The following is a 27632-nucleotide window of genomic DNA, read 5'->3' on the forward strand; positions in this document are numbered from 1 at the left end:
TGTCATCAAAATAAAAAAAAGGGTATCGAGATTTTTTTTATGTTCTATCAGACCTGAAAGTTTCATAAAAATCTGCTCCGTGCACAAAATCTAAGAAAAACCCTTTTTGTGACAATTTCCTTTTGAACTTTTTTTTAGTATATATGCGCAGTATCGCAGGATTTCTCAAAAGAATTTTAAAAGCTACAATGATATCAACTTTTTGTCATTTAACGTATTGCAAGCAAACGCACGTGCATGCACATGCAAGGTTATTATGGCATGTTGTCTAAACCATTAACATATCTTTATATTCCAAGAATCAATAACAAGTAATAAAAATATAAATTTTACCGTTTTCAAATATATTGTTCATTTTATGCAGTGCGCGTGCGCAATTGCATGCAGGCACGTCCTTGTATTCAATTGTGATAGCAGTATCATGTAGAAATTTATTATACCTATTCATATTCTAAATTTCATCCTGTTTTGTTGAGAAACAAGAAAGTTATAGGCATTTAAAGTTTCAGCCAATCAGATTGCAGCACACGTGGATTGACGTGCTTTCATGATATAATTCTTATATATCATGCTGTAGATCTTCATAATGTATGACTATGTTCAAAATTTCAAAGGATTATGACGTAAAACAAGAAAGATATTGAGACTTTAGTTTCAGCCAATCAGAGCGAAGCGCACGTGCATGCGCGTAAGATCTTGCTATTTTGACCATGTCTTCTTGTCTATACTACTAATATATCCATGCATTGTGAGTTTCATTAAGAAATAGAAAAGTTATTGCTTCATCCATTATATTGGTAATTTCACATGTTGCACGTGCGCGCTCTTGCAAGCACACACGCATGCGCATGAACGTGCTTTCATGAAAATTCTTATATATCATGCTGTAGATCTTCACAATGTGTGACTAAGTTCAAAATTTCAAATGATTACGACGTTAAACAAGAAAGATATAGAGGCTTTAGTTTCAGCCAATCAGAGCTAAGCGCACGTGCATGCGCGTGAGATCTTGCTATATTGACCATGTCATCTTGTCTATAATCCTAATATATCCTTACATTATGAGTTTCAAAACATTTCATCAAAAAATAGAAAAGTTACGGCAATAAACATTATATTGGTCATTTCACGTGTTGCACGTGCTCGCTCTTGCAAGCACGTGCGCGCAAAATGACCTTCGTTCGGCAAATCTACATAACATCCCTACTAACCCTAAAAAGGTTTCACCTAAGTCGGATGTGTAGTTTACAAGATCATTCGTGGACAAAGTTTTCCCAGGAAGAAGAAAAATAATAATAATAATAACTAGAAACGATCTCGTTGCGAGCAACGAGTAGGTCTTCCGTCCGATTCCGAAAAATAACCTATAAAATCGAGCTGAAAATGGATTAAACATATTTTGGACACATTGGGAATTGAAACGGGTCACTAGCGTGAAAATCCAATACGCTTATCGATTACGCTATTGAACAACTACTCTTACTTCACTTGTATGTACATATAATTCTGCAACAGTTAATCTGTCTTGGAATTATGAAAGAAGGGTCACTATTCATAATTTCGCGCCAAACGCAACGAGTAAATCTTAGCGAATTTCTCTTGGAATGTTCATTTAAATAGGTGAGATAGCTTCAATCAAATAACAAAAGAGCGTTCTTATCGCCTAAATTTTGAGGTGTGGAAAGTATAACACACACATGTAACATATCGTATATAGGCAAATAACACTAAAGCAGCGAAACAGCTATTAATTGGTAATTTTTCAATTTTCAATCACGAAAGTTTACTATGCCGATTACTTACACTTTCATGAAAAAGGTGGTATGTTTCACCGAAAAAAATGCCTCGATCGCCCTACGAGGGTCAAGAAATAAGATTCTACTATCTTTAATAACTTGCATTGAGAAAATAAAATGTTTATATAGGTCAATTAAACGGTCTTTGAAAAATTGTTATCTTTAAAAATAAAATATTTTCTTATTGTAACAGTTGTCCTTTCTATTGATTTAATATGACACAAGTGTGCATGGGAAAACAGTGGTCACGTTTTTTACTTACTACATTCTTGAAAAACTATTAATTTTAACTATGATTTAAGCTATTTGTTACCGTTATGCAAAACAAAAGATATAGATATTGTACTTCGTTTGCACATTAATTCTTTTCTATTTCTACTTTGAGAAACAACCAAAACCAATTTAAGAAGACTTGTAAGTAGACCTTGGATAATAAATGTAGTTTGACACCGAATTGCAACGAACCTACAACGTGACAATCCAAGTATCCCTACACATTTCATTGTTCCTTATGTTACTTTCGTTCAAGCAAACGCTCAGCTGCTTCTGTAAACTCCTATTGCGAAATGTCGGAATTGACAGAGACCGCCGCCATTAAGATCACGCTTCAGACTTTTGAATGTTAATATCTCGAGTTCGAATTCATCAATTTACAAACAAATTATATATTCAGCCTAATGAGAAAGGTTTCTATCAACCATACTAATATGATTTGAAAATATTGAAAAACAAAAAAGTTGAAAAATTCGACTTTTTTTCTTTGCATGTCGTTACGACAGGAAGTATAGACGACGTACAAAAGATCGCGTCTTCGATAGTTCTTATCACGATCTTTAATCCCTTAAAGTTCCACAGTGATATCTTTAACCGTTCTTTAGATTATCCATGAACAAAATGTCAATTTAAAATCAGAAAACTGTCCGTAACTTGGCACCAGAATGGAATTTCCAAAAAATCTCCAGGATATAGTAACTGCAGATAGCAACACATTGTTCCTGCAAATTTCATAAAAATCCACGCAGTAGTCTTTGAGAAATCACGTGCACAAAATTTGATGGTCAGAAATATTATAATTATAATGAGCTCAGGCGAGCTTCAACGCCTTTTGCGCTGGAAAGATATAGACTCAAAAAAGCAATTTAGCAATCCTTCCTCTACCTTCACTGAAAATTTCAAGTCAATATCTTCATTCGTTTTTTAGTGATTGCCCGGACAAGCTGACCCTCTTAAAATCAGTAAATCGTCCATATCTCACGACCGGAAGTGACGACGTACTTATAAAAAATTTCCAATAAGGTTCAGACCAATATCTATCAGATCTGAAAGTTTCGTGAAAATCGACCAAGCCGTTTCCGAGAACTCGCTTGCACAAAAATCGGTAAGAAGAAAAATAATAATAATAGGGAAAAAGAAACCGAACGAAAACAATAAGGTCTTCCGTTGGAAACGGAAGACCTTTATAAGAAACAGAGTAAAAACAATATGTTCCCCAACTTCGTTTGGGGAACATAATAATACTGTAGAAGCACAAATTTTCGTGGGCATAAAATTTCGTTGTTTTGTCTTCAAAAATAGTTTCGTGGGCATTCAACTTCGTTGTTTTAAAAGTAACCCTATTCAGTATATAGTCAAATAAAATTTCGTGTGGGATTTAATTTCGTTGAATATTGTAAACAAAGAAATAAATGAAATTTAATCCCCCACGAATATTTGTGCTTTTGCAGTAATAATAATAATAACTAGAGCAAAGCTCATTGCAAAGCAACGAGTAGGTCTTCCGTCCTGTTTGACCGGAAGTTTATGCTACTTCCCGTGTGACCAGAAGTGTTGACGACGGACATAAAATTAATTTTTATGCTCCCAGTGACAGATGTTACCCAAAAACTTTTCAAGAAAGGTAAAAATAAGCGTTTTTCGACTACTTCCGGTTTGGCCGGAAATGACGTCGACGGACGTATTTTGACGACTCCATTAGATTAAGCTTGACATTTTGAACAACTTTGCTTCATGGATGTATTACAAATTCTCAATACTTTTTGAGATATAAAGGAAAAACTTTTGGCCCCTGTAGACCCCTAATTTTAGGGGCCAGCCCTTTTTCCGAGATATCATTTGGAAGAACTTAAATTCTACACTTCTTTTGTTCTATATGTTTTAACAAAATATTTACAGGTAAAAAGATATCGTAGAAAAAGTGCTAAAAATTTTGAAATTCGCGATAGGCTTATTTTCGGGCCCTACCGAGCGCCGACGTGCAGCACTTCCGGTAAAAATAAAATACATTCCACAAATCTACAGACATAGGTCTACTAGACCTGAAAGTATCACGTGTCTATCTAAAGTCGTTTAGGAGAAATCGTGCGGACAAACTGACCCTTAAAAAAATCAATTTTGTGCTGATAACTCCGGACCGGAAGTGACGTCATCAAAACAGAAAAAAACGCATAAGGTTCAAGTGATGTTACATAAGTCCTGAAAGTTTCATGGAAATCCATCGAGCCGTTTTCGAGAAATCGCGTGCACAAAATCGGTAAGAAAAAAAAACAATAATAATAATAAAAGTGAAAAAGAAACCTAAGAATAACAAGAAGGTCTTCCGCTGAAGACGGAAGACCTTAATAATAACTAGAAAAGAAACTCACTGCGAGCAACGAGAGGTCTTCCGTCCGATTCTGAAAGAAAAATGTAAAATCGAAATGAAAAAGTGATAAAAAAAATTTCGGACATATGGGGGATGGAACCCAGGTCGCCAGCGTGAAAATCCAGTGCGCTAACCATTACGCCATTGGGGACCACCGCATCAAATTTTTAAATGCGAATATCTTGAGGTTGGTATTTTTGATTCTAATTCAAATTACATATTTGTCATTCTCAAATAAGGCTCTATTAATCTTTTTAATATCAATGAAAAATATCAAAAAACAAAAAAGTTTAAAAAATTGCCCTTTTTAAATCACTTCCTGTGACGACCGGAAGTGGCGATGACACACGAAATGTTCTTATCACACATCTTCAAACCAACCTCTATCATATCTGAAAGTTTGAGAATCCTACTTTTTATAGTTTCTGAGAACATTCACGGAATAGATTTTTAGTGGAAAAGATGAAAATTTGCAATAATTCCTGACCGGAAGTGAATTTTTCCAAATTCTTTTTAGCTCACCTGAGCCGAAGGCTCAAGTGAGCTTTTCTGATCACATTTTGTCCGTCGTCCGTCCGTCTGTCCGTCTGTCTGTCTGTCTGTCCGTCCGTCCGTCTGTAAACTTTTCACATTTTCGACTTCTTCTCAAGAACCACTGGGCCAATTTTGACCAAACTTGGTACAAAGCATCCTTGGGTAAAGGGGAGTTTAAATTGTTAAAATGAAGGGCCAAGTCCCCTTACAAGGGGAGATAATCAAGAAAAGACAAAAATAGGGTGGGGTCACTAAAAAATCTTCTTATCAAGAACCACTGGGCCAGGAAAGCTGAAACTTACGTGGAAGCATCCTTGGTTAGTGTAGATATTAAATTGTTAAAATCATGACCTCTGGGGATAGGGCGGGGCCACAATAGGGAATCCAAGTTTTACATAGAAATATATAGAACAAGTCTTTAAAAATCTTCTTCTCAAGAACCACTGGGCCAGGAAAGCTGAAACTTATGTGGAAGCATCTTTGGGTAGTGTACATATTAAATTGTTAAAATCATGACCCCCGGGGGTAGGGCGGGCCACAATAGGGAATCCAAGTTTTACATAGAAATATATAGAACAAATCTTTAAAAATCTTCTTCTTATAAACCACTGGGCCAGGGAAGCTGAAACATGTGGAAGCATCCTTGGGTAGTGTAGATATTAAATTATTAAAATCATGACCCCCAGGGGTAGGGTGGGGCCACAATAGGGAATCCAAGTTTTACATAGAATTATATAGAACAAATCTTGAAAAATCTTCCTCTCAAGAACCACTGGGCCAGGAATGCTGAAACTTATGTGGAAGCATCCTTTGGTAGTGTAGATATTAAATTTTTAAAATCATGACCCCCCGGGGAAGGGCAGGGCCACAATAGGGAATCCAAGTTTTACATAGAAACATATAGAACAAATCTTTAAAAATCTTCTTCTCAAGAACCACTGGGCCAGGAAAGCTGAAACTTATGTGGAAGCATCCTTGGGTAGTGTAGATATTAAATTGTTAAAATAGTGACCCCAGGGGTAGGGCGGGCCACAATAGGGAATCCAAGTTTTACATAGAAATATATATAGAACAAATCTTTAAAAATCTTCTTCTCAAGAACCACTGGGCCAGGAAAGCTGATACTTATATGGAAGCATCCTTTGGTAGTGTAGATATTAAATTGTAAAAATCATGACCCCTGGGGGTAGGGCGGGGCCACAATAGGGAATTCCAAGTTTTACATAGAAAAATATAGAACAAATCTTTAAAAACCTTCTTCTCAAGAACCACAGGGCCAGGAAAGCTGCAACTTATGTGGAAGCATCCTTGGGTAGTGTAGATTCTAAAGTTTTAAAATAAAAAAGGGAAGGGGGTTGTTGGGCATGATAGGTATAGCAAGAGGGAGAATCTGGTAAAGATTTGCATCACCCAAGTTACTCAGGTGAGCGATGTGGCCCATGGGCCTCTTGTTATATTTCAAAATGGCATGGCAGAACACATAATTTCTGAAAATTTGGCTGAAATTCATTGAGTAGTTTTCGAGAAAACGCGATTTGAAAAGGTCAAAAAAATAAAAATGAAAAATAATAATAATAACTAGATATGAAACTCATTGCGAGCAACGAGTGGTCTTCCGTCCGATTCCGAAAAAAAAAAATTAAACTGAAAAAAAGTTATTCAAAAATCGAACATACGGGGGATTGAACCAGGGTCGCCAGCGTCAAAATCCATAGCACTTTACCAATTACACCATTGCAAACCCGCTTCAGATTTAAATATCATATCACAAGATTGCCTTCTTCAATTTCAAAACAAATTAATCTTTTTTACTTTCAGTTTGGAATTATAAAATAAGTGCTAGCTAGCCAGATTTTGCACAAGAAGATCACATCGTAAATTGTAACTTGAGTTAAACAGTAATTTTTAGGAGAGGTGATCTATTACTGTTGAACAAATGATACTGCTTACTTTCTTCTTTTCGATATGTATTCAACTTTTTATTCCATGCAACTCCTTATCAGTCATGCCAATGTTATCTATTTCTGTACTTCTGTTGATTTCTATATAAGACCATTTGTTTACTACTAAAGTTGTGTCACGATACATTATTTCGCAGAAAAGGTTATGAGTGAATTTTGCAAGATTTTCCACAATTTTTGTATCCTGTTTACCCCCAAAGTAGACTCTTCCGATTGGTAACACATTCATGAAAATGCTAGAATGTTTCGCTGAAAAAGAAAATCTCACACCCTCAGACAGTCAAGGAATCTAATACCTTTTGTGTTCAATAACTTGCATTTATTACAAGAATATTCATGTCATCTTAATAAACAATCTTTGGTTTTTCTTAATTTTTGACTTTCTATTCATTTAATATGTCAAACGCCTCCGTGGAAAATAAACATGAGTCAAGTTATACTTACTAAACATAGTGATTGTTTGAGTCAGGCAAGTTTCTTGAAAAGCTATTACTTATACACATGTAGCTATGGTTTAGGATAAGTTTTCCTTGATGCAAAACAAAAGATTGTATTTATCGTATTTCCACTTGTAAAAACATCAAATTAAAACTATAATTCGAAATAGTAATGCAACGTAATTGAGACGTGACAATCCAACAAATCCTTTACATTTCATGAATCTTTTTGGTAGAAGTTCCGTTCAACCAAACGCTCAGTTGACCTTCTAGAACCTGACTTGCTGAATGGCGGAGTTTACGGAGACACCCCGCCATCTTGGAACCGCTTCAGATTTTTGAATGCGAATATCTAGTGTGTGGATTGATCAATACGAAAATAAATTATATATTAGGCCTTTCCAGTAGGGTCTACATCAACATTTATTATATCAAAGAAAACTATTGAGAAACAAAAAATATTGAAAAACAGCACTTTTTAAATTCACTTCCTGTGGCGACCGGAAGTATTGACGATGCAAACGAAGGCAAAATTGCACATCTATAACTCATGGTCTATCTTCTCTAACAAGTCTCCAGTGAATATACTGAGCCATTCTCGAGAACATTCGAAGACAAAAATGCATTTTAAAATCAGAAAATTGCCCATAACTTGGCACTGGTACCGAATTTTCCAACAAACGGAATTTTATATAAAATTCATATTACGAGCTATAATTCCTGAAAATTTCATTGAAATCCACCGAATAGTTTACGAGAAATCTTCTTCACAAAATTTTGTCCAAAAAATAAAGAATAATAATAAGAAACTTGATACGATCTCGTTGCGAGCAACGAGTGGGTCTTCCGTCCAATTCTTGATGAGATGAGATAAGATTTTGATTGAGATTTTCATTCTAAAATAATGATTTTCCACAATCTGTAAAAAGACATTGAACATTAAAGACTTAAAAAATCGGCTTTTGGCCCCTAACGGCCCCTAATTTTAGGAATCGGCCCTTTTTATTCATATCGTCTTAAAGCTCTAAGGATTTTGATAACTTTTTGTTCAACAACTGTTCAGAAATTCTTTTTCGTTTTGAAACTATTAGCAAAAGAAATATTTAGGGGCCAACCCTTCAACTCCTTAATGGGGACGTTTAGCAAAAGATGAAAGGTTGCATATTGTTTAAAACATTATTTTGAACATCTTTTGTTCAATATTGCTTATCAAAATATTTCTCCCTTTCGAGATATAAAGCGTCAAAGATTTATCATTCTGGCCCCTTGTGGCCCCTAATTATGTACCATACAACATTCAAAACATAATATATAGTTGTAGATGGTTGAGATGAACATCTTTGCTTCAGTAATGTATTACAAAATATTAACTGATAAAGAGTTATCGATTGAAGACTTTTGGCCCCTCTTAGCCCCTAATTCGAGTGCCCAGCCCCTTTTTCGGGATCTCATCTTAAAGCTCTTAAGATTTTGAACATTTTTTGTTCAACAACTGTTCAGAAATTCTTTTTCATTTTTGAGCTATTAGCAAAAGAAATATTTAGGGGCCAACCCTTCAACTCTTTAATGGGGACGTTTAGCAAAAAATGAAAGGTTGCATATTGTTCAAAACATTATTTTGAACATCTTTTGTTCAATATTGCTTATTAAAATATTTCTCCCTTTCGAGATATAAAGCGTCAAAGATTTATCATTCTGGCCCCTTGTGGCCCCTAATTATGTATCATACGGCATAAAAATCATTATATATAGTTGTAGATTGTTGAGATTAACATTTTTGGTTCAATAATATATACCAAAATATTGATTGTTTTAGAGTTATCGATTAAAGACTTTTGTCCCCTTTTTGCCCTTATTGTGATGAGTCAGCACTTTTTTCTTGGTATAATATGAAAGATCTTGATGTTCTGCACAAATGATGTTCAGTATGTCTTAACAAAATAATTATGCTTTAAAAGATATGATGCGAAATGTCTCAAAAAATCGGTCATGATTCGTGTCCTAAATTTTGACCCCTACCGAGCTTCCATACTAGGCACTTCCAGAAAATATCCTGACCCAGGTGCAATATGGCAACATGTCCTCTACCATCCCTGAAAATTTCAGCTTTCTAGCTTGACCCGTTTTTGAGTTCCATCACAGACATGGAGGTCCTCTAAATTTTGATCAAAGGGCGATAACTTCCGACCGGAAGTGAATTTTTCAAAATCGAAGCGCCGATACAAACTTCAGATAGAACCACATCAACACCGAAAATTTGAATCAAATCGATCGAGCCATCTCCGAGAAATCTTCTGCACAAAATCGGTAAGGAGAAAAAAGAATAATAATAATAACTAGAGCAAAGCTCGTTGCAAAGCAACGAGTAGGTCTTCCGTCCTGTTTGACCGGAAGTAGCTTTCATTTTTAACAAAATTGAGAAATAACGCCTAGAAATGGTTAGACTCCTCTAAAGCTATGTCAATTAATGCAAAAATGAGCTATTTTTGGCTACTTCCGGTTTGACCGGAAGTGACGACGACGGACGAAAAATTAATTTTTATGTTCCCAGAGACACATGCTACCCAAAAACTTGTCAAGAAATGTATAAATACGCGTTTTTTGACTACTTCCGGTTTGACCGGAAGTGACGACGTTGGACGTATTTTGACGAACCTGATAGATTAAGCTTGACATTTTGAACAACTTTGCTTCTTTGAAGTATTACAAATTCCCAATACTTTTCGAGATATCAAGTAAAAACTTTTGGCCCCTCTAGATCCCTAATTTTAGGGGTCAGACCTTTTTTCGAGATATCATTTGAAAGATCTCAGAATTTTTCACAATTTTTGTTCTATATGTTTTAACAAAATAATTACAAGTAAAACGATATAGTAGAAAAAGTGTAAGAAATTTTGAAACGCTCAATATGACTTTTTTCAGACCATACCGAGCGATAACGTGCAGTACTTCCGGTGAAAGTTAACAACACAATGCAAATCTACATTTGTTGCTCTAATTTCCAGAAAAGGTTTCATCTTCCTGTGATGAGCGATTTTTAAGAACAGCGACGGACAAAATGACCCTTAAAAATCACAAAATTGCGAAAATCTTCGAACCGGAAGTGACGTCATCAAAATAAAAAAAAACTCATCAAGTTTTTTTCATGTTCTATCAGACCTGAAAGTTTCATAAAAATCTAACGAGCCGTTTTTGAGATATCGCGTGCACAAAATCGGTAAGAAAAAAAATAATAAGAAAAACAGTGGAAAAGAAACAAACGAATAACAAGAAGGTCTTCCGCTGAAGACGGAAGACCTTAACTAGAGCAAAGCTCGTTGCAAAGCAACGAGTAGGTCTTCCGTCCTGCTTGACTGGAAGTAGCTTTCATTTTCAACAAAAATGAGAAATAACGCCTAGAAATGGTTTGAATCCTCTAAAGCTATGTTAATTAATGCAAAAATAAGCAATTTTTACTACTTCCGGTTTAACCGGAAGTGACGACGACGGGACGGAAAATTAATTTTTATGCCCCCAGAGACATATGTTACCCAAAAAACTTGACAAGAACGGCAAAAATACCCGTTTTTGACTACTTCCGGTTTGGCCGGAAGTGACAACGCCGGACGTATTTTGACGACTCAGGTAGATTAAGCTTGTCATTTTGAACAACTTTGCTTCTTTGAAGCATTACAAATTCTCAATACTTTTCGAGATATCAAGTAAAAACTTTTGGCCCCTCTAGATCCCTAATTTTAGGAGTCAGTCCTTTTTTCTAGATATCGTTTGAAAGATCTTAGAATTTTTCACAACTTTTGTTCTATAAGTTTTAACAAAATATTTACAAGTAAAACGATACAATAGAAAAAGTGTTGGAAATTTTGAAACGCTCAATATGCCTTTTTTTCAGACCATACCGAGCGTTAACGTGCGGTATTTCCGGTGAAAGTTAACAACACAATGCAAATCTACATTTGTTGCTCTATCTTCCAGACAAGGTTTCATCTTCCTGTGATGAGCGGTTTTTAGCTCTACTGGTCAGAGACCAGAAGAGCTTATGCGATAGTAATACGTCCGGCGTCCGTCCGTCTGTCTGTCTGTCCGTCTGTAAACAATTTTTCAAAACGCTACTCCTCCTACAATTTTAGTTTGATTTCAGTATAACTTGGCACAAAAGTAGACTACACTAAGATACATAGAATAGTGCATCGGTTTTTGATTTCAATGAACGGTGTTGCCATGGTTACTAAAAATAGAATTTTCTGTGAAATTCCTAAAAAACGCTACTCCTTCTACAGTTTTTGTCTGATTTCAGTATAACTTGGCACACAAGTAGACTACACTAAGATACGTAGAATAGTGCATTGATTTTTGATTTCAATGAACTGTGTTGCCATGGTTACTAAAAATAGAATTTTCTGTGAAATTCCTTTAAAACGCTACTCCTTCTACAGTTTTGGTCTGATTTCAGTATAACTTGGCACACAAGTAGACTACACTAAGATACATGGAATAGTGCATCGATTTTTGATTTCGATGAAAGGTGTTGCCATGGTTACTAAAAATAGAATTTTCTGTGAAATTCCTTTAAAACGCTACTCCTTCTACAGTTTTGGTCTGATTTCAGTATAACTTAGCACACAAGTAGACTACACTGAGATACATAATTCCGTATATCGGTTTTTGATTTCGATGAACGGTGTTGTCATGGTTACTAAAAATAGAATTTTCTGTGAAATTCCTTTAAAACGCTACTCCTTCTACAGTTTTGGTCTGATTTCAGTATAACTTGGCACACAAGTAGACTACACTAAGATACATAGAATAGTGCATCGATTTTTGATTTCGGTGAACGGTGTTGCCATGGTTACTAAAAATAGAATTTTCTGTGAAATTCCTTCAAAACGCTACTCCTTCTACAGTTTTTGTCTGATTTCAGTATAACTTGGTACACAAGTAGACTACACTTAGATACATAGAATAGTGCATCGGTTTTTGATTTCGATGAACGGTGTTGCCATGGTTACTAAAAATAGAATTTTCTGTGAAATTCCTTTAAAACGCTACTCCTTCTACAGTTTTGGTCTGATTTCAATATAACTTGGCACACAAGTAGACTACATTATGATACATAGAATAGTGCATTGGTTTTTGATTTCGATGAACGGTGTTGCCATGGTTACTAAAAGTAGAATTTTCTGTACAATTCCTTAAAAACGCTACTCCCTCTACAGTTTTTGTCTGATTTCAATATAACTTGGCAGACAAGTAGACTATACTAAGGTACATAGAATAGTGCATCCGTTTTTAATTTCGATAAACGGTGTTGCCATGGTTACTAAAAATAGAATTTTCTGTAGAATTCCTTAAAAACGCTACTCCTTCTACAGTTTTTGTCTGATTTCAGTATAACTTGGTACACAAGTAGACTACACTAAGATACATAGAATAGTGCATCGTTTTTTGATTTCGATGAACGGTGTTGCCATGGTTACTAAAAATAGGATTTTCTGTGAAATCCCTTTGAAACGCTACTCCTTCTACAGTTTTGGTCTGATTTCAATATAACTTGGCACACAAGTAGACTACACTAAGATACATAGAATAGTGCATCGGTTTTTGATTTCGATGAACGGTATTGCTATGGTTACTCAAAATAGAATTTTCTGTGGAATTCCTTAAAAACGCTACTCCTTCTACAGTTTTTGTCTGATTTCAAAATAAGTTGGCACACAAGTAGACTACACAAAGATACATAAAATAGTGCAATGGTTTTTGATAAGTACAAACCAGTAGAGCTACAGTCTCGACAGAGACTTCTGGTTAAGAAGAGCGACGGACAAAATGACCCTTAATAATCACAAAATTGCGAAAATCTTCGAACCGGAAGTGACGTCATCAAAATGAAAAAAAATGCATCAAGTTTTTAATATGTTCTATCAGACCTGAAAGTTTCATAAAAATCTAACGAGCCGTTTTTGAGAAATCGTGTGCACAAAATCGGTGAGAAAAAAAATAATAAGAAAAACAGTGGAAAAGAAACAAACGAATAACAAGAAGGTCTTCCGCTGAAGACGAAAGACCTTAATAAGAAACAGTAGAATCACTATAAGGTCTTCCGTGAAGACGGAAGACCTTAATAAGAAACGGAGTAAAAACAATGTCTTCCCCAACTTCGTTTGGGGAACATAATGAATATGTTCGTGCATTTCAAATTATTAAAGTTTGCTCCAGTTACACGTAATTTAATATATACATGTAACAAACTAAAACAATTTCAATAATTTTTTCCTGCAAAGTTGCACTGTACATGCCTACATGTACATACATGTATATCTATGGGGAGTTTTGTGCAAAATTAGCAAAACTAGTACAGTAGAAATCTGCACAAAATATGAAAAAAAAACACAAGAATTATCAAAACGATCTATGTTTTAAAATGAAGGATTTATCGAACATAAACCTATTTAAAGAGCTTTCTTAATTATTTAATAAAAAAAAAAAACCGTATGATTGTATAAATTACATCAACTAATTATTTTTTTTTAAATAACAAAAGTTACAACTTACGATTGTACATGTGTGCCTTGTTAGCTCTACTGGTCAGAGACCAGAAGAGCTTATGCGATAGTAATGCGTCCGTCGTCCGTCCGTCTGTCTGTCCGTCCGTCTGTCTAGCTGTCTGTCTGTCTGTCTGTAAACAATTTTTCAAAATGCTACTCCTCCTACAGTTTTGGTCCAATTTCAATATAACTTGGCACACAAGTAGACTACACTAAGATACATAATTCTGTGCATCGGTTTTTGATTTCGATGAACAGTGTTGCCGTGATTACTAAAAATAGAAATTTCTGTGAAAGTCTTTCAAAATGCTACTCCTCCTACAGTTTTGGTCTGATTTCAATATAACTTGGCACACAAGTAGACTACACTAAGATACATAATTCTATGCATCAGTTTTTGATTTCGATGAACGGTGTTGCCGTGGTTACTAAAAATAGAAATTTCTATGAAATTTTTTTAAAATGCTACTCCTCCTACAGTTTTGATCCAATTTCAGTATAACTTGGAACACAAGTAGACTACACTAAGATACATAATTCTGTGCATCGGTTTTTGATTTCGATGAATGATGTTGCCATGGTTACTAAAAATAGAAATTTCTGTGAAATTCTTTTAAAATGCTACTCCTCCTACAGTTTTGATCCAATTTCAGTATAACTTGGCACACAAGTAGACTACACTAAGATACATAATTCTGTGCATCGGTTTTTGATTTCGATGAACGATGTTTCCATGGTTACTAAAAATGGAAAAATTCTATGAAATTCTTTCAAAATGCTACTCCTCCTACATTTTTTGTCCAATTTCAATATAACGTGGCACACAAGTAGACTACACTAAGATACATAATTCTGTGCATCGGTTTTTGATTTCGATGAACGGTGTTGTCGTGGATACTAAAAATAGAAATTTCTGTGAAATTCTTTCAAAATGCTACTCCTCCTACAGTTTTGGTCCGATTTCAGTATAACTTGGCACACTTGTAGACTAAACTAAGATACATAATTCTATGCATCAGTTTTTGATTTCGATGAACGGTGTTGCCGTGGATACTAAAAATAGAAATTTCTGTGAAGTTCTTTCAAAATGCTACTCCTCCTACACTTTTGGTCCGATTTCAGTATAACTTGGCACACAAGTAGACTACACTAAAATACATAATTCTGTGCATAGGTTTTTATTTTGATGAGTGGCAAGGATATTTTTTTTTACTTATCGCTGTTTTAAAGTCTCAAGTCCCAACTGCTACTTTTCTCTTCCTTTGCTTTAAGTATAAACCAGTAGAGCTACAGTCTCAACAGAGACTTCTGGTTTTTGTTTAATTAGTTCAGGTAATTAATTAAGCATGAATGTCCATAGCCGAGACATAGCCTCCCCCCGCCCCCCCTCGTTTACGATAATGGTAGAATATTAAGAATGTTTTACCCGTTCTCTTACTCTCTGTTGCAACTAATATTTAATATGATTAAAATAAATCATAATGTGTGAATGCACTTTCTCAGGAAGGTAACGGTAAAGTTTAGGTTTGACCTTACATGCATGTCTAGAAATGAATGTAACTGAAGTTGTTGAGTGTGTTACTTGTTGGATTCATGTATATTGCTGTATTGTGGTTTGTTATTCGGTTAGTATACAATGATCAGTCAAAATCAATTCATGATCAACTTCATACTTGCATATAAATTGCAGATTTTTTTTTTCAAATCATATTTTAAATTATATTTATTGGATGGGGTGGGTGTTATATTCTGATTCACTGAAAAGTATGCTAACGCATTTAGTTACGAAAAAATTCTTAACATATTTCTTTTCAATAATTCAAACATGAATATAAAATAGGAAACTGAGGACCAGGAAAAATTAATAAAATGTTTAAAGATTAACAAGAAATAATGGTTTAAACTCTAATTTAACACTTTAAATTTGATGCATCTAATCTTAATTGTTTTGATTTGAACACGCATTTATTGAGATATACAAAAGGATTGGAAACAAGTTTGACAACTTACAAGTTCCTCATGTGAATTAAAGACCGATTTCATAATGACATCCAAAGAAGAAAAGGATCGAACTCTTCTACAAGAGACAAATACAGTTTATTCCTGGATGCAGAATATCTTATCAATAACCCAAAAAGTCTTCAGAGATGAGGGCGTAATTCTGCATACTTTTTTCCCGTTTTTAAACATTCGGTGCTAAAACATGTAAATACATATAGTAAACGTGGTAAAAGAAATGTGGCATCCGTTAGGTAAAAAAAACCTGTCGCACTCTTTAAAAATTTAGGTACTTAATACGTAGACTATGACAAAACTTTCTCTTTATACTGTGTATTGTATACACTTTTGATACCCGGGGGAGGGGGTGGTAGGGGCTGTCTCAAACTTTTTTAAGATAACTACTTTTTTAGTGTAACAGAGACAATTAAGTGCCTTTGCTTAATTGGGGTTGAACCCAGGGCCTCTGGCTTGACAGTCCAGTGCTCTACCAAATGAGCTTAAAGGTTAACCTGCTAGCCCAAGCTCGTAGGAAGATGTGGTGCATGTATAGTTTTTACTACCACAATAGGATTTTTTCATCTAAATGTTGATTATTTCCTTTTACTGTTGCAGTGATGTAGATTTCTGCCATTTTCTTGCATTAAAAAAGCCATAAATTGGAATATCTTTTAGAGAAAGAGAAGATTTTTTATTTGAATTTTTTCTTTTTCCCTTGTCAATCATTCCCCCCCCCCTCTTTTCATTTTTTCAAAGATATAGTTTAGAATATATAATTTTATTAGTCACTGTGGCAGACCACGTGATACTCGATTGATTAGTTCCACGGAAAAATGGCGGTTTGAAGTTCCACATCGAGGGAAATTTGAACAGTAAGTAATACTTTCCTCTATGTTTTTCACCATCTAACCCTCGCCAAAGTATAACTATTTTCACAATAGATACGGTGTTAATCCAATAATGTCGGAGTTTTGAGCGTATAGCGAGAACATTTGTGCACAATCTCCGAATCAGCCAAAGTTGCTCGGGATTGTTTCCACGGACTTAATGTCTTTTACAATTCATTAGCAATTTATTAGGAATTCAATGCGTTTTACATAGTACCAAGATAATAACTTTATCACCAGTGATGTGGAGATACTCACCATATCTTGATATTTAGTGTATGTTACGAAAAACTACTCAAAATGTTGTTTCATGAGAAATGATCAGTGACAACGATACAAAATATAATGATCAGTCCCACGATCGAAGTTATCTTAATACTTAAAGTGACATTTATGTTTTTTTCTTATAGACATTGACATGAGGAAGAAATCAAATTTATCACTGAACAGACCTAAAAGAAAATGGCGGCCTTCCACAAAAGAAAAAAACATTTATATTTCCGCTTTAAAATCACCTCTTCTTAACTCCGGAATAACTTCTCGTGTCAATAAAGAGACACATGGAGTATCAAACAGCACCCAAAAACACAATTCACCATTCAGAAGTACTAGTAGTATAAAGTGTAAATTTTCAAAGTCTCTGTTTACACCAAAATCAGCTGTATCCAGATCAAAATGGCTAACCTCCCCTCTTGCAAAGCGTGGAAAAAGAAATTCGGCCCGTGTTTTGTTTAGTTATGCGTCTATTAACGAAAACAGACCATGGGTTGATGAAGATGTTTTCTTGCCTATCAGCAATTTCACAGAGAGCAAAGAAAACGAAAAGGAGGAAACCCTTACGGAGGAGCTCATCAAGCTTGTGCCTTCAGTGATGGAAAATCTCTCAAATTGTGGTAACATGGACGAAACTATGGTCAATTTCTTTAGACTTTGTAAATAACCAGAAATTTCCACCACAAAATATTTCATTACTACTCTGGGCTGAAGTTGTGAAGTGGTTTTCCTGTGGGAATACTTGCAATATGAGATATTCTGAAGAAACGAAAAAGTTTTGGAAGCTTGGTTGGAGACTGTTTGGAGCAAAATTTGTTCATTTCATGAGTGGATACAAGAATGAAGGAGAATTTGTGAATTTTGCAGTACCAGATCTGAGTGCACTGAGAGGCTTTGACCCCTATGGGGTTCAAGGTGAGAGGAAGCCCGGCATCTATGATGATATCATATTTGCTCTAAGTGAAAATCTCTTTCAGAAGTCCGCTTGTCTTACTTTTGATGGCAAGAAAATAAAACAAGGCTTACTAGAAGATTCAGGCGATGTTGATTTACTCGGATTTGAAATGAATGAGACGTTAAGTGACAAAAAGAGAACATTGGAAAAGCGTTTAAAAGAAGTTGATGACGTTATAGAAGAACTAAGACCATATGAAGGCGATTTGAAAGATCTAAACGAGTCAAGGAAAGGAAATTTAAAGAACTTTTTACTGATGGTGTAAAATATCATCTACTTCAAATGACATGTTTCAGATAAGAGAAATAAAGAATAAGAAAGAATACGCAAAAGCAAAGCTGATCGAAAGGGGAGGGGACTGTGATTGGAGAAAAGGAAAGTATGTATACGCAATAAGTGCTATAATTGCTTTCATCCATGACATTGACTGCTACTTAGAACTTGCCACAAACATTACAAATAGGATTGCATTTACTGTGGCGTTTATCAACGGTAGTCACTTTGTTGAGGGAATGAAAGTTAATTTATCACAAAATGATCTTTACGTATGCATCGATGGGACAAGAGAATCTGAAAATACAAGATTCATCAAACAACGATCTGACGAATGGTTTAAAATTAGGAAAAGTGTTAAAGTAACAGGAAGTACAATGTACTCTGCAACAGGATGCGATGGATTAGGTAGACTTCAAGACCACTTTGATAAAAAAGAACCCTCAGAAATTGTAAGACTTGCCATGCAACATGACACGGAAAACGAAGAAAATGCAGTTGCAACTATCGTTGGAAAAGTATTGCCTGTATTCTTTCCAAATTTGACATTTTACGAGGAGGGATGTGTTGTCATTAAGCAAGATGAAAAGCCATTTATGGTACTGTATTTCGGGGAATACAATACGCACTTTTTTCCTAAAATAAATTACTGTGAGAAAGGGATGCGTATTTTACATCACAATGGGATTTTGACAAGTTTTTCTTTCAGGTGAAACACGGCTATCATACGTACATACCGTAGTATTACCTAGAGACATATGCAATTTCTTTTGTTTATTGCCATATTTTAAACTTCGGAAAGTTATTGTTGGAAGGTATGCTTCTTAAAAATGTCACTTTCACAATCTTTTGATACCAAAATAACATGAAAAAGTAAGTTAAAAGTAATTTGAGCTGCATGTTGCTTGTCTCCGAGGAGGCGGCCATTACCGATGTTATTTTTAGACGTTAACTCATGCTTATGTCACGTGTTTCCGTAATGATAGTGCACATGCACCTTATCTGCCAGACAAAGTAATAAATAATTTTTTAATGAAATACAATAAAATAAATATTAATTTTAGGTTTAAAATAACTCATTGATAATCTGCAACAATATTTAACACCCCTCCATACGTCCCAATGAAAGGAAGCCAATGTTGTGACACACGTGCGCTTGTCAAATGATAATTACCTATCAACACCCCTCCAGGCAATTAAATGTCTACCGACTCCAAAGCAATGTTTTTACAGTTACAGCACTGATTATTTACTGCCATGTTAATTGCTTTGATTATTTTCTTTGTTAAAAAGGGGGGTCGGTTTATGACCTTTCGTATGTGTGAGCATGTGTTGATTACGGCACTTTAAATAATTAAACACTTGTTAAATGTAATTTTACCTTATCTTATACTTATCGGCCTCTTGTTTAAATAATTGAGAGTTGACAAATGAAAAATAAATTATGCTAAAACTTTTAATAAAAGTGGTATCATTTAGAAAATAAGATATCCGCGAAGATTTAGAAGAGGAAAATCGTAGTCTTCTTAAAGAAATAAATACTTTGATGTTTCAATTTCGTTTCCTGTTAAAATATTGTCAGATAATTTTCAGCATGATTATCTAGAACCAAAATTAAATATGACAACTGATAAAACTTTCGACAATATCTCTTGCTTTGTTGAAATAAAATTATTTCATCTAAGAATATGGCGACGCATTATTTCAAAATCACCGTAACTATTCTTTAAAAAAATCTGTTAATACTTTTACGCAATGTAATCTTGTACTTTGTTGAAATAAATGAATAAATAATTTTCTCCAGATTGCCGCGATATGGAATGTCAGGATTAAGAGAAGTTATAAAGTGTGTATTTTTAAAAAAGTGTATTCAGTAAATTTTAGACACTTAATCCTGGCGCTGATTTTCGTAACAAATAACCGCGATTTTCAAAGTTCAGAACATCCCTTTGTAAATTTTTCTGTTGCGTATAATACATCCGAACTGCGTTTTTTTCCCCAGTTTCAGACTCAAAAAGGGGGGTGCGTATTTTACATCAATGCGTATTATACTCGGCCAAATACGGTAGTTTCACCAGACGGCAGTTTGAGAGAGGACACGTCCCTTAGTTCAACTAAAACAGCAGTGGAGATCAAATGTCCTGTCAATAAAGTGCATTCTCAATTCCCGCCGCGATATCTGTTACAATGCCTTTGCGAAATTCAGGCATTAGAAGTCGACTACTTAGTATTTGTAAGTTGGACACCCCAAGAAACAAATGTATTCATGGTGGGGCGAGATGATAGCCTTTATGAGAAAGCATTGAATGTATCAAAACAATTGTTTTATGACAATGAAAAGAAGCCAACTAAGTTAAACGAAGAACAAAGGCTATTAAAATTAGAGATCTCAAACAAAAGCAAGGACATTTGTCTCGTTGCAAGACTTTCCTCGTCATTTGTTTCAGACAGTGAAAATAACATTTACAATTCAAATCCACTCGAGCTGAGAAAAGTACAAGAACTATTAAAGGACATCAAGAATCTGATGAAAAACCAATATGAACTCAAACGAGAACGAGCATCCGAAGCTATGGTCTTTTTGGTAGCAGGACTTGACAGAGGCTGGGAAAAGAATCAGGTTAGAAGTGCGCCAGTTTGCTGGTTCCCAAAAGGCTACAGTTTAAGCACTGAAAACCTACGCTTGATTGTAGAAGAGGTACATACAAAATGTCACACTCAAGGAATTCATATTCCTTGTCAGTCTTTCGATGGGCAATGGCACGGGCTTGTAACATGCTCAAAAGATAGACATCCATTGACAGTTTTGCAATTGCAAAAAGATGTTTGGAAAGAAGTAGAACAGAAGAGGAAAAATGACATCATAGCTAAATTCAAGCAAATGAACAAAGATTTTACATGTATCATGCAATTCAAAGGCCAGGATGACATAGAAAATGGCAAAAGCAGAAAAGTGATTGAACTATCAAATGGAGGCATTAAACTCCTGCAAAATCCAATTAATAAGAAGCAATATAACTTCAAGAAGAAAGAAAAGGAATCAATAAAGACCACAAGTTCAACTCTAGCTGATGTCATCCCTGACGCAGTGAAGGAAGTACAAAACATTGGTGATAGTGTCTTAAATATGACAGCTATCAGCGAGGGTTTAGAGATGGACGTGTTTGCAAGTAATATAGCTGAAGAAGAATGGGCCATAGAGCTAGCAAGATGTCAAGATGATACATCAGAAGAAACCAGTCACGTCGCTTTGAATGGAAATCGAGAAGAAAGCCAATGTGAAGTATGTCCTCAAGACAGAGGAAGGCCATCACAAGGTGTTAGTTCAAAGCTTGCTTTTGAAATTCAAGATATGGAATGTATACTTAACCTTTTCAAAACGACAAAGGACTGCAATAAAAAAGAAAAGTGGAACAGCGTCACCCCTGTTCAACTTCTTGAGTACTTCTCATCAGCAGAGAAGCTTAATCGTTTCCTTGATGTAGAGCTGCGTGCAGTTATACGGTATATGAAGAAGACAAAATCCTGCAAAATCAAAGAATCAGTTGCCAAATCTGTGAAATTACAAGACCTTGCCAAACTTTTTGGTTTAGAGACAAACCTTCAGTTATCCAATGGCTCCGTCAATCCAAAGAGCAAAACACGTGCCAAAAAGGTCAAATCTCTATCTGAGCTCTCTGCTGCTACAGTTTCAAAAATTCCAAAATTTTTCCTTAACATTATTTATGCAGAGATGATTTGGCCTGAGAAGATTAATAGCTGGGAGTCTGAAGTCAGGAATGTCACTGTAGAAGGAAATGATTATGCTTGGTTCTATAAACCCGAGTTTAGTCCTGTCAGGAAACAATTTGAAGTGCGATGCATCGACTCCACACATCTGCTTACTAGAACTAGAAGCAAGACCTGTAAAGGAGGAATAGAAAATTTGACCAATGACAGTTGGATGAAAGTTGCCCGTTCTGGTAAAACTCTCTTGACACCAGTTATAATACAGGAAATAGTAGACCCAATGTCAGTGTCTATGGCTGTAACACATTTTTCAGAACAAGTAGAATCAGTTATGAGATTACATGGGGATATTGCAAGTGCCGATCTTTGTTGTGACGTGCGCATGTGGTGGCAGTCAGAAGATGATCCTGGGATTAACTCAACAGAAAGGCACAATATGAGGATGAATTTGAGAAGGCGTCTCTTAAACCATGTTCAATTTAACGAATTTCCTCCACCCACTATGTACATTGGGGGATGGCCATGTCAGCTATGGGAAGCAATACTTTCTAGTATAGATGCAAAAGCATGGTTGTATTCTTTTTGTCACGAAGGTTAACACTTATAATGTCAGGGCATTTAGCATTATTATATGGAGCTGAGCACGCATTTCAGAATTTTCTCTAAAAGTCATTGACCTAAATGAAATGCAAAAATTGGGCTATGTTTTATAGTTACCATGGCAACAGTCTTAAAGTTCGGAAAATGGCATTTTTTAACATGTTTAGAGCCCCACAGTTAACATTTGCGGCAAAGCAAACAATTCAGTGACTGTTTCCAAAAGTTGAACCAAATGCATGATGAACATGTTGGTAAATCAACTATTACATACGTTACTATGGTAACAAAGGTAAAAAAAAATATTCATTGAATTTTATAAAATCAACATGTAAAAATAAAAAGCAATTATAGGATGAAATGTGTGTGAAACATATACCAAGAACAAAATATGATATTTCAGTTTGGCCAATTCATCGGAAATATACAATCGAACAAGTCCAAATACGACAGATTAGACCCTGAAAGGTATGGTCAAAAAAGGAATATAACACTTACAAGTGATAATCAAACTACTAGTATTTAATGACTGTGTTCCCTCATATTTTGATTAATTAAAGAATATTTTCTTGAGATCTAAACAAAATGTTTTACGTAAGACATTGCATTACTTGGAAATGCTATATCGTTTTCTCTTCAGTCACAAAATGAAATTCACAATGTATAATGAACATAAAGAATATTGATATATGTTCACTGATTCAAGATTTAAGAAAATCTCGATTTTTCAAATTTTTCAAAAAATAGCAACGAAATGATATTTGTTTCTAATACTTCTTTGACCATGCGTGGCAACATTTTCCTATCGTGAGATCTAAACAAAATGCGACATTGCATTACTTGGAAATGCTATATCGTTTTCTCTTCAGTCACAAAATGAAATTCACAATGTATAATGAACATAAAGAATATTGATATATGTTCACTGATTGATTAAGCGATCCACAGTTTACCATTTGGTTGACGGTACTGACTCTGTAGATCAGGAAAGCATCCATGTCTCCAGTAGAAAGGATATACATGAAATGCCAATAGATATCAATTTCAAGTATGTCTCTATTTTATTACAGATTCTTTCAGTGAAATGACTCGTTGCAATGATAATGTTGATATCCACATCAGTTGCTATACAAGTCAATATCCATATTCATTCTTTGATATGTCTTGATCATAAGAGCAGCGATTTAAAAAATAATTAAAAACTCTATTCATATTTAATTTTACGGGGTAAATATCCACATTTTTTCCCAGATAGCGAAATAGTATAATTAAAACGGTTGTAATATTTTCCCTACATATATAATAAAAACTATCTTGGTTTAGTTAACTATAACTTTTTTTTATTTTTATCTGAATTTTATTCCAATTTCAGATATATCATCCTTTTGATACACAGCAACGGAAACGTGTATGTGGAAGGCGTAAGACTTGGACAGTAATCACGGAGAGAAATTCGTTACAGAAGGGGTCGCTGGGTGTTAGATGGGAAAAGGAACGCTGTAATCAATAAAAAATCTTGCCAACTGCAAAAATGGGGTTATTGTAATTACATGTTGCCTATGTTCATATAAAGTATGAGTCTACAATAAATTGATATAAACTTTAAGTAAATCAGTGATTTATTTTAAAAAAGGTTTGATATTTCACATGTACAATAACAAGAACATTTGCAAGTATTGCTGTGAGGTCAAATCTCCATTTCCTTTAATGAAGAAGTTGATGGTCAGGAGCTACCAAATATAAAAAAAAAGATGCAATGGCCAAATATATTGTGAATTGTTGCTTTGATTTACACATTCTTTTGTGTCTATATAAGTTTGTTTGATGCCTAAACGATCTACCACAAGGACATCTATGATTTTTTTCCTCTGTGTGAGTAGTCATGTGATCCAGATGTGCTTGTTTTTTTCTTGACGACGGTCCACAAATTTCACATTTGAACTGGGGTTCCTCGTGGTTTCTTATGTGACGATTCAAATCTGCTTTAATAGCAAACTTTTTCCCACATAGATCACATGTAAATTATTTTTCTTCGCCATGCACCGAACATCTGTAAAGATGAAAAGAAAACCTGTATGGAATAGGCGGAAATAGATCGAGAAGAGCCCTATTTTTCTTCAATGAAGTATTACGAAATGCCATTATGGACACAGACAATAAAAATGTCATTTTCAGAGCGTTGTACATATTTTACACTTACAGGAATAGTACTAGAGAAATATACATTTAGTTAATATTTTAATATTAGCCTCTCGTTTAAGGACATTCACCTTCCCCCCCCCCCCCCCCCCCCCTCCCCCAACCACCACCACCACCTGCGGTAGTTGTAAAAGTTAAAGATTTAATTTCTAAAAAAATGTCTAATAAAATATATAGTTACCTGTGTCTTTTCAGATTAGCTCTGCTATAGAATTTCTTTCCACAACACATGTAGGGCGCCTTCCCCTCATGTCCCTTCTCATGGTCGTAGACCGCGGACCTACTATGGAACACTTTCCCACAATATTTACAAAGTCTTGTATCCATCTTGTGCTTCAAAATACAAAGATTGGAATTCTTTATCTGTAATTTTGCATCTGAAATTGCAGAATTCTTACCAATATTTAATTCTGATCGTGGGACTGATCGTTATATTTTGTATCGTGGTTACTGATCATTTCTCATGAAACAACATTTTGAGTAGTTTTTCGTAACATACACTAAATATCAAGATATGGTGAGTATCTCCACGTCACTGGTGATAAAGTTATTATCTTGGTACTATGTAAAACGCATTGAATTCCTAATAAATTGCTAATGAATTGTAAAAGACATTAAGTCTGTGGAAACAATCCCGAGCAACTTTGGCTGATTCGGAGATTGTGCACGAATGTTCTCGCTATACGCTCAAAACTCCGACATTACTGGATTAACACCGTATCTATTGTGAAAATAGTTATACTTTGGCGAGGGTTAGATGGTGAAAAACATAGAGGAAAGTATTACTTACTGTTCAAATTTCCCTCGATGTGGAACTTCAAACCGCCATTTTTCCGTGGAACTAATCAATCGCGTATCACGTGGTCTGCCACAGTGTTAGTACGATGAAAAATCTTTATTATTGATATTTTTAAGGAAATCAAATCAAAAGTTTGAAAATACAAATATCATCAAATTATTATATAGCTTCACGTTATTTTACGATTTTACGTTATGAAAATCCCTGAAGTCACACACGCGTACACCATACTTCAAAGTAAATATTCCATCTTTTTCATGCGATATTTTACACATTTATACACAGAAATATATGTCATGTTATACATCAAATGAAAGAGAAAGAAAAACTCTACAAGAATCAATAAAAAACTGAAAAATGTCAAAATTCTTCGTCAAGGGAGGTTTTTGCTTGGCGCAAATTTTGCTTGAAATTTTCGCGAATTCACTGTCTCAGATAATTACGCAAAAATAAAGTTCTCGCAAATAAAAAGTGATTTACAGTATATAAATGCATTATTTCTTTGAAAGTCTTCTTCTCTGCTTCTGGGTATTAAATAAACTAATTATGTACATAGTTAACGTTGAACAAGCCTGCCTATTCCAAAATTGTGAATTTCATGGCCCCTGGGTGAGGGGTTCTGGTGTTAGGATGCATGGGGCTCTATTGATTATATAGTGAAAATGCATAAATTCTTTAAAAATCTTCTTCTCTGCTCCTGGGTATTGAATATTATTTCTTAGTACATAGTTATGATAAGCATAGATGCCCCAAAATTGTGAATGCCATGGCCCCTTGGTCAGGAGTTCTGGTAACAGGGTGGGGCTTTATTGATTATATAGATAAAATATATTTTTTCTTTGAAAAATTGAAAGATCATTTAAGTTCTCTCCCTATAGAATGTAACCCATAGTGAAATGAGACCAGATGTAGTCAAGGTGTACTGACTTTTCCCTTGTTCAATGCATCAGAGTAAAACACTGTGTTTATAATTAGAAATGGTAATTCCATCATTTAATTTTCAACTGATCATTAGAAATGACAGAAATTTTGTCTTTTAAAATTATTGGACGATTATGTGTATTTTTAGATGTTCTTAAAATGTGTCTTTTTGCCCCCCCCCCCCCCTTATCCTCTAATATTGAAACATCTATAATATGAATTTCATTTAATATTATTTAACCAGAATTTCAAAGTTAATTAGATTTATATATGTGCATATTTTGATATATTTTAAAATATAATGCCAAATATAAAAGACATGGACACTGTGACATTACTTTTGGATCAACCCTTGTAGTTAAGTGTACAAAAGTATTGTTACTTGTAATTTTAAAATTCTATATAATTTTGGAAATAATATTTTACAGGAGAAGTTCACTAACAGTGTGGGATAACAACTACTGGTTGGATATCAATTATCTCCACATAGCCAAGGCTGCTTTGTCCTGCTCTGCACATTTCTCCACAGTTTTTTATGCGGAGATTTGGTGTAACTACCAGAGGTTTGTATATTACAATTCTCTATTGCGTTTTTTAACTCACCTGAGCCGAAGGCTCAAGTGAGCTTTTCTGATCACATTTTGTCTGGCGTCCTTCTGTCTGTCTGTCTAGCTGTCTGTCCATTTGTCTGTCTGTAAACTTTTCACATTTTCGACTTCTTCTCAAGAACCGCTGGGCCAATTTCAACCAAACTTGCCACAAAACATCCTTGGGTGAACGGGATTCAAGTTTATACAAATGAAGGGCCAGACCCTAATTCAAGGGGAGATAATTGGGAGTTAATGAAAATTTGGTGGTATGTCTTAAAAATCTTCTTCTCAAGAACCACTGTGCCAGGAAAGATGAAACTTATGGGGAAAGATCCTCAGGTAGTGTAGATTCAAGTTTGTCAAATCATGACCCCCGGGGGTAGGGCGGGGCCACAATGGCTGACCAAAGTTTTACATAGAAATATATAGGAAAATTCTTAAAAAATCTTCTCAAGAATAGCAAAGCCATAATTGATCATATTTATATGGAAGCATCCTCA

At 34.9% G+C, this 27632-nt stretch overlaps 1 protein-coding gene across 2 annotated transcripts in view; it reads left to right on the forward strand.

The window, feature by feature from the left end:
• LOC134252051 (serine-protein kinase ATM-like) overlaps positions 1-27632 on the forward strand; it is a 294279-nt gene that overhangs the window by 130911 nt on the left and 135736 nt on the right. For both annotated transcript variants that reach the window (XM_062734480.1, XM_062734485.1), the window contains one exon: positions 26971-27105. In XM_062734480.1, the coding sequence (XP_062590464.1) occupies positions 26971-27105 (135 nt within the window). The remainder of the gene's footprint in view (positions 1-26970; positions 27106-27632) is intronic.

The sequence above is a fragment of the Saccostrea cucullata genome, unplaced genomic scaffold, assembly GCF_032062105.1.
Source record: "Saccostrea cucullata isolate Sc308-1 unplaced genomic scaffold, CSIRO_AGI_Scuc_v1 ctg1, whole genome shotgun sequence".
Lineage (NCBI taxonomy): Eukaryota > Metazoa > Mollusca > Bivalvia > Ostreida > Ostreidae > Saccostrea > Saccostrea cuccullata.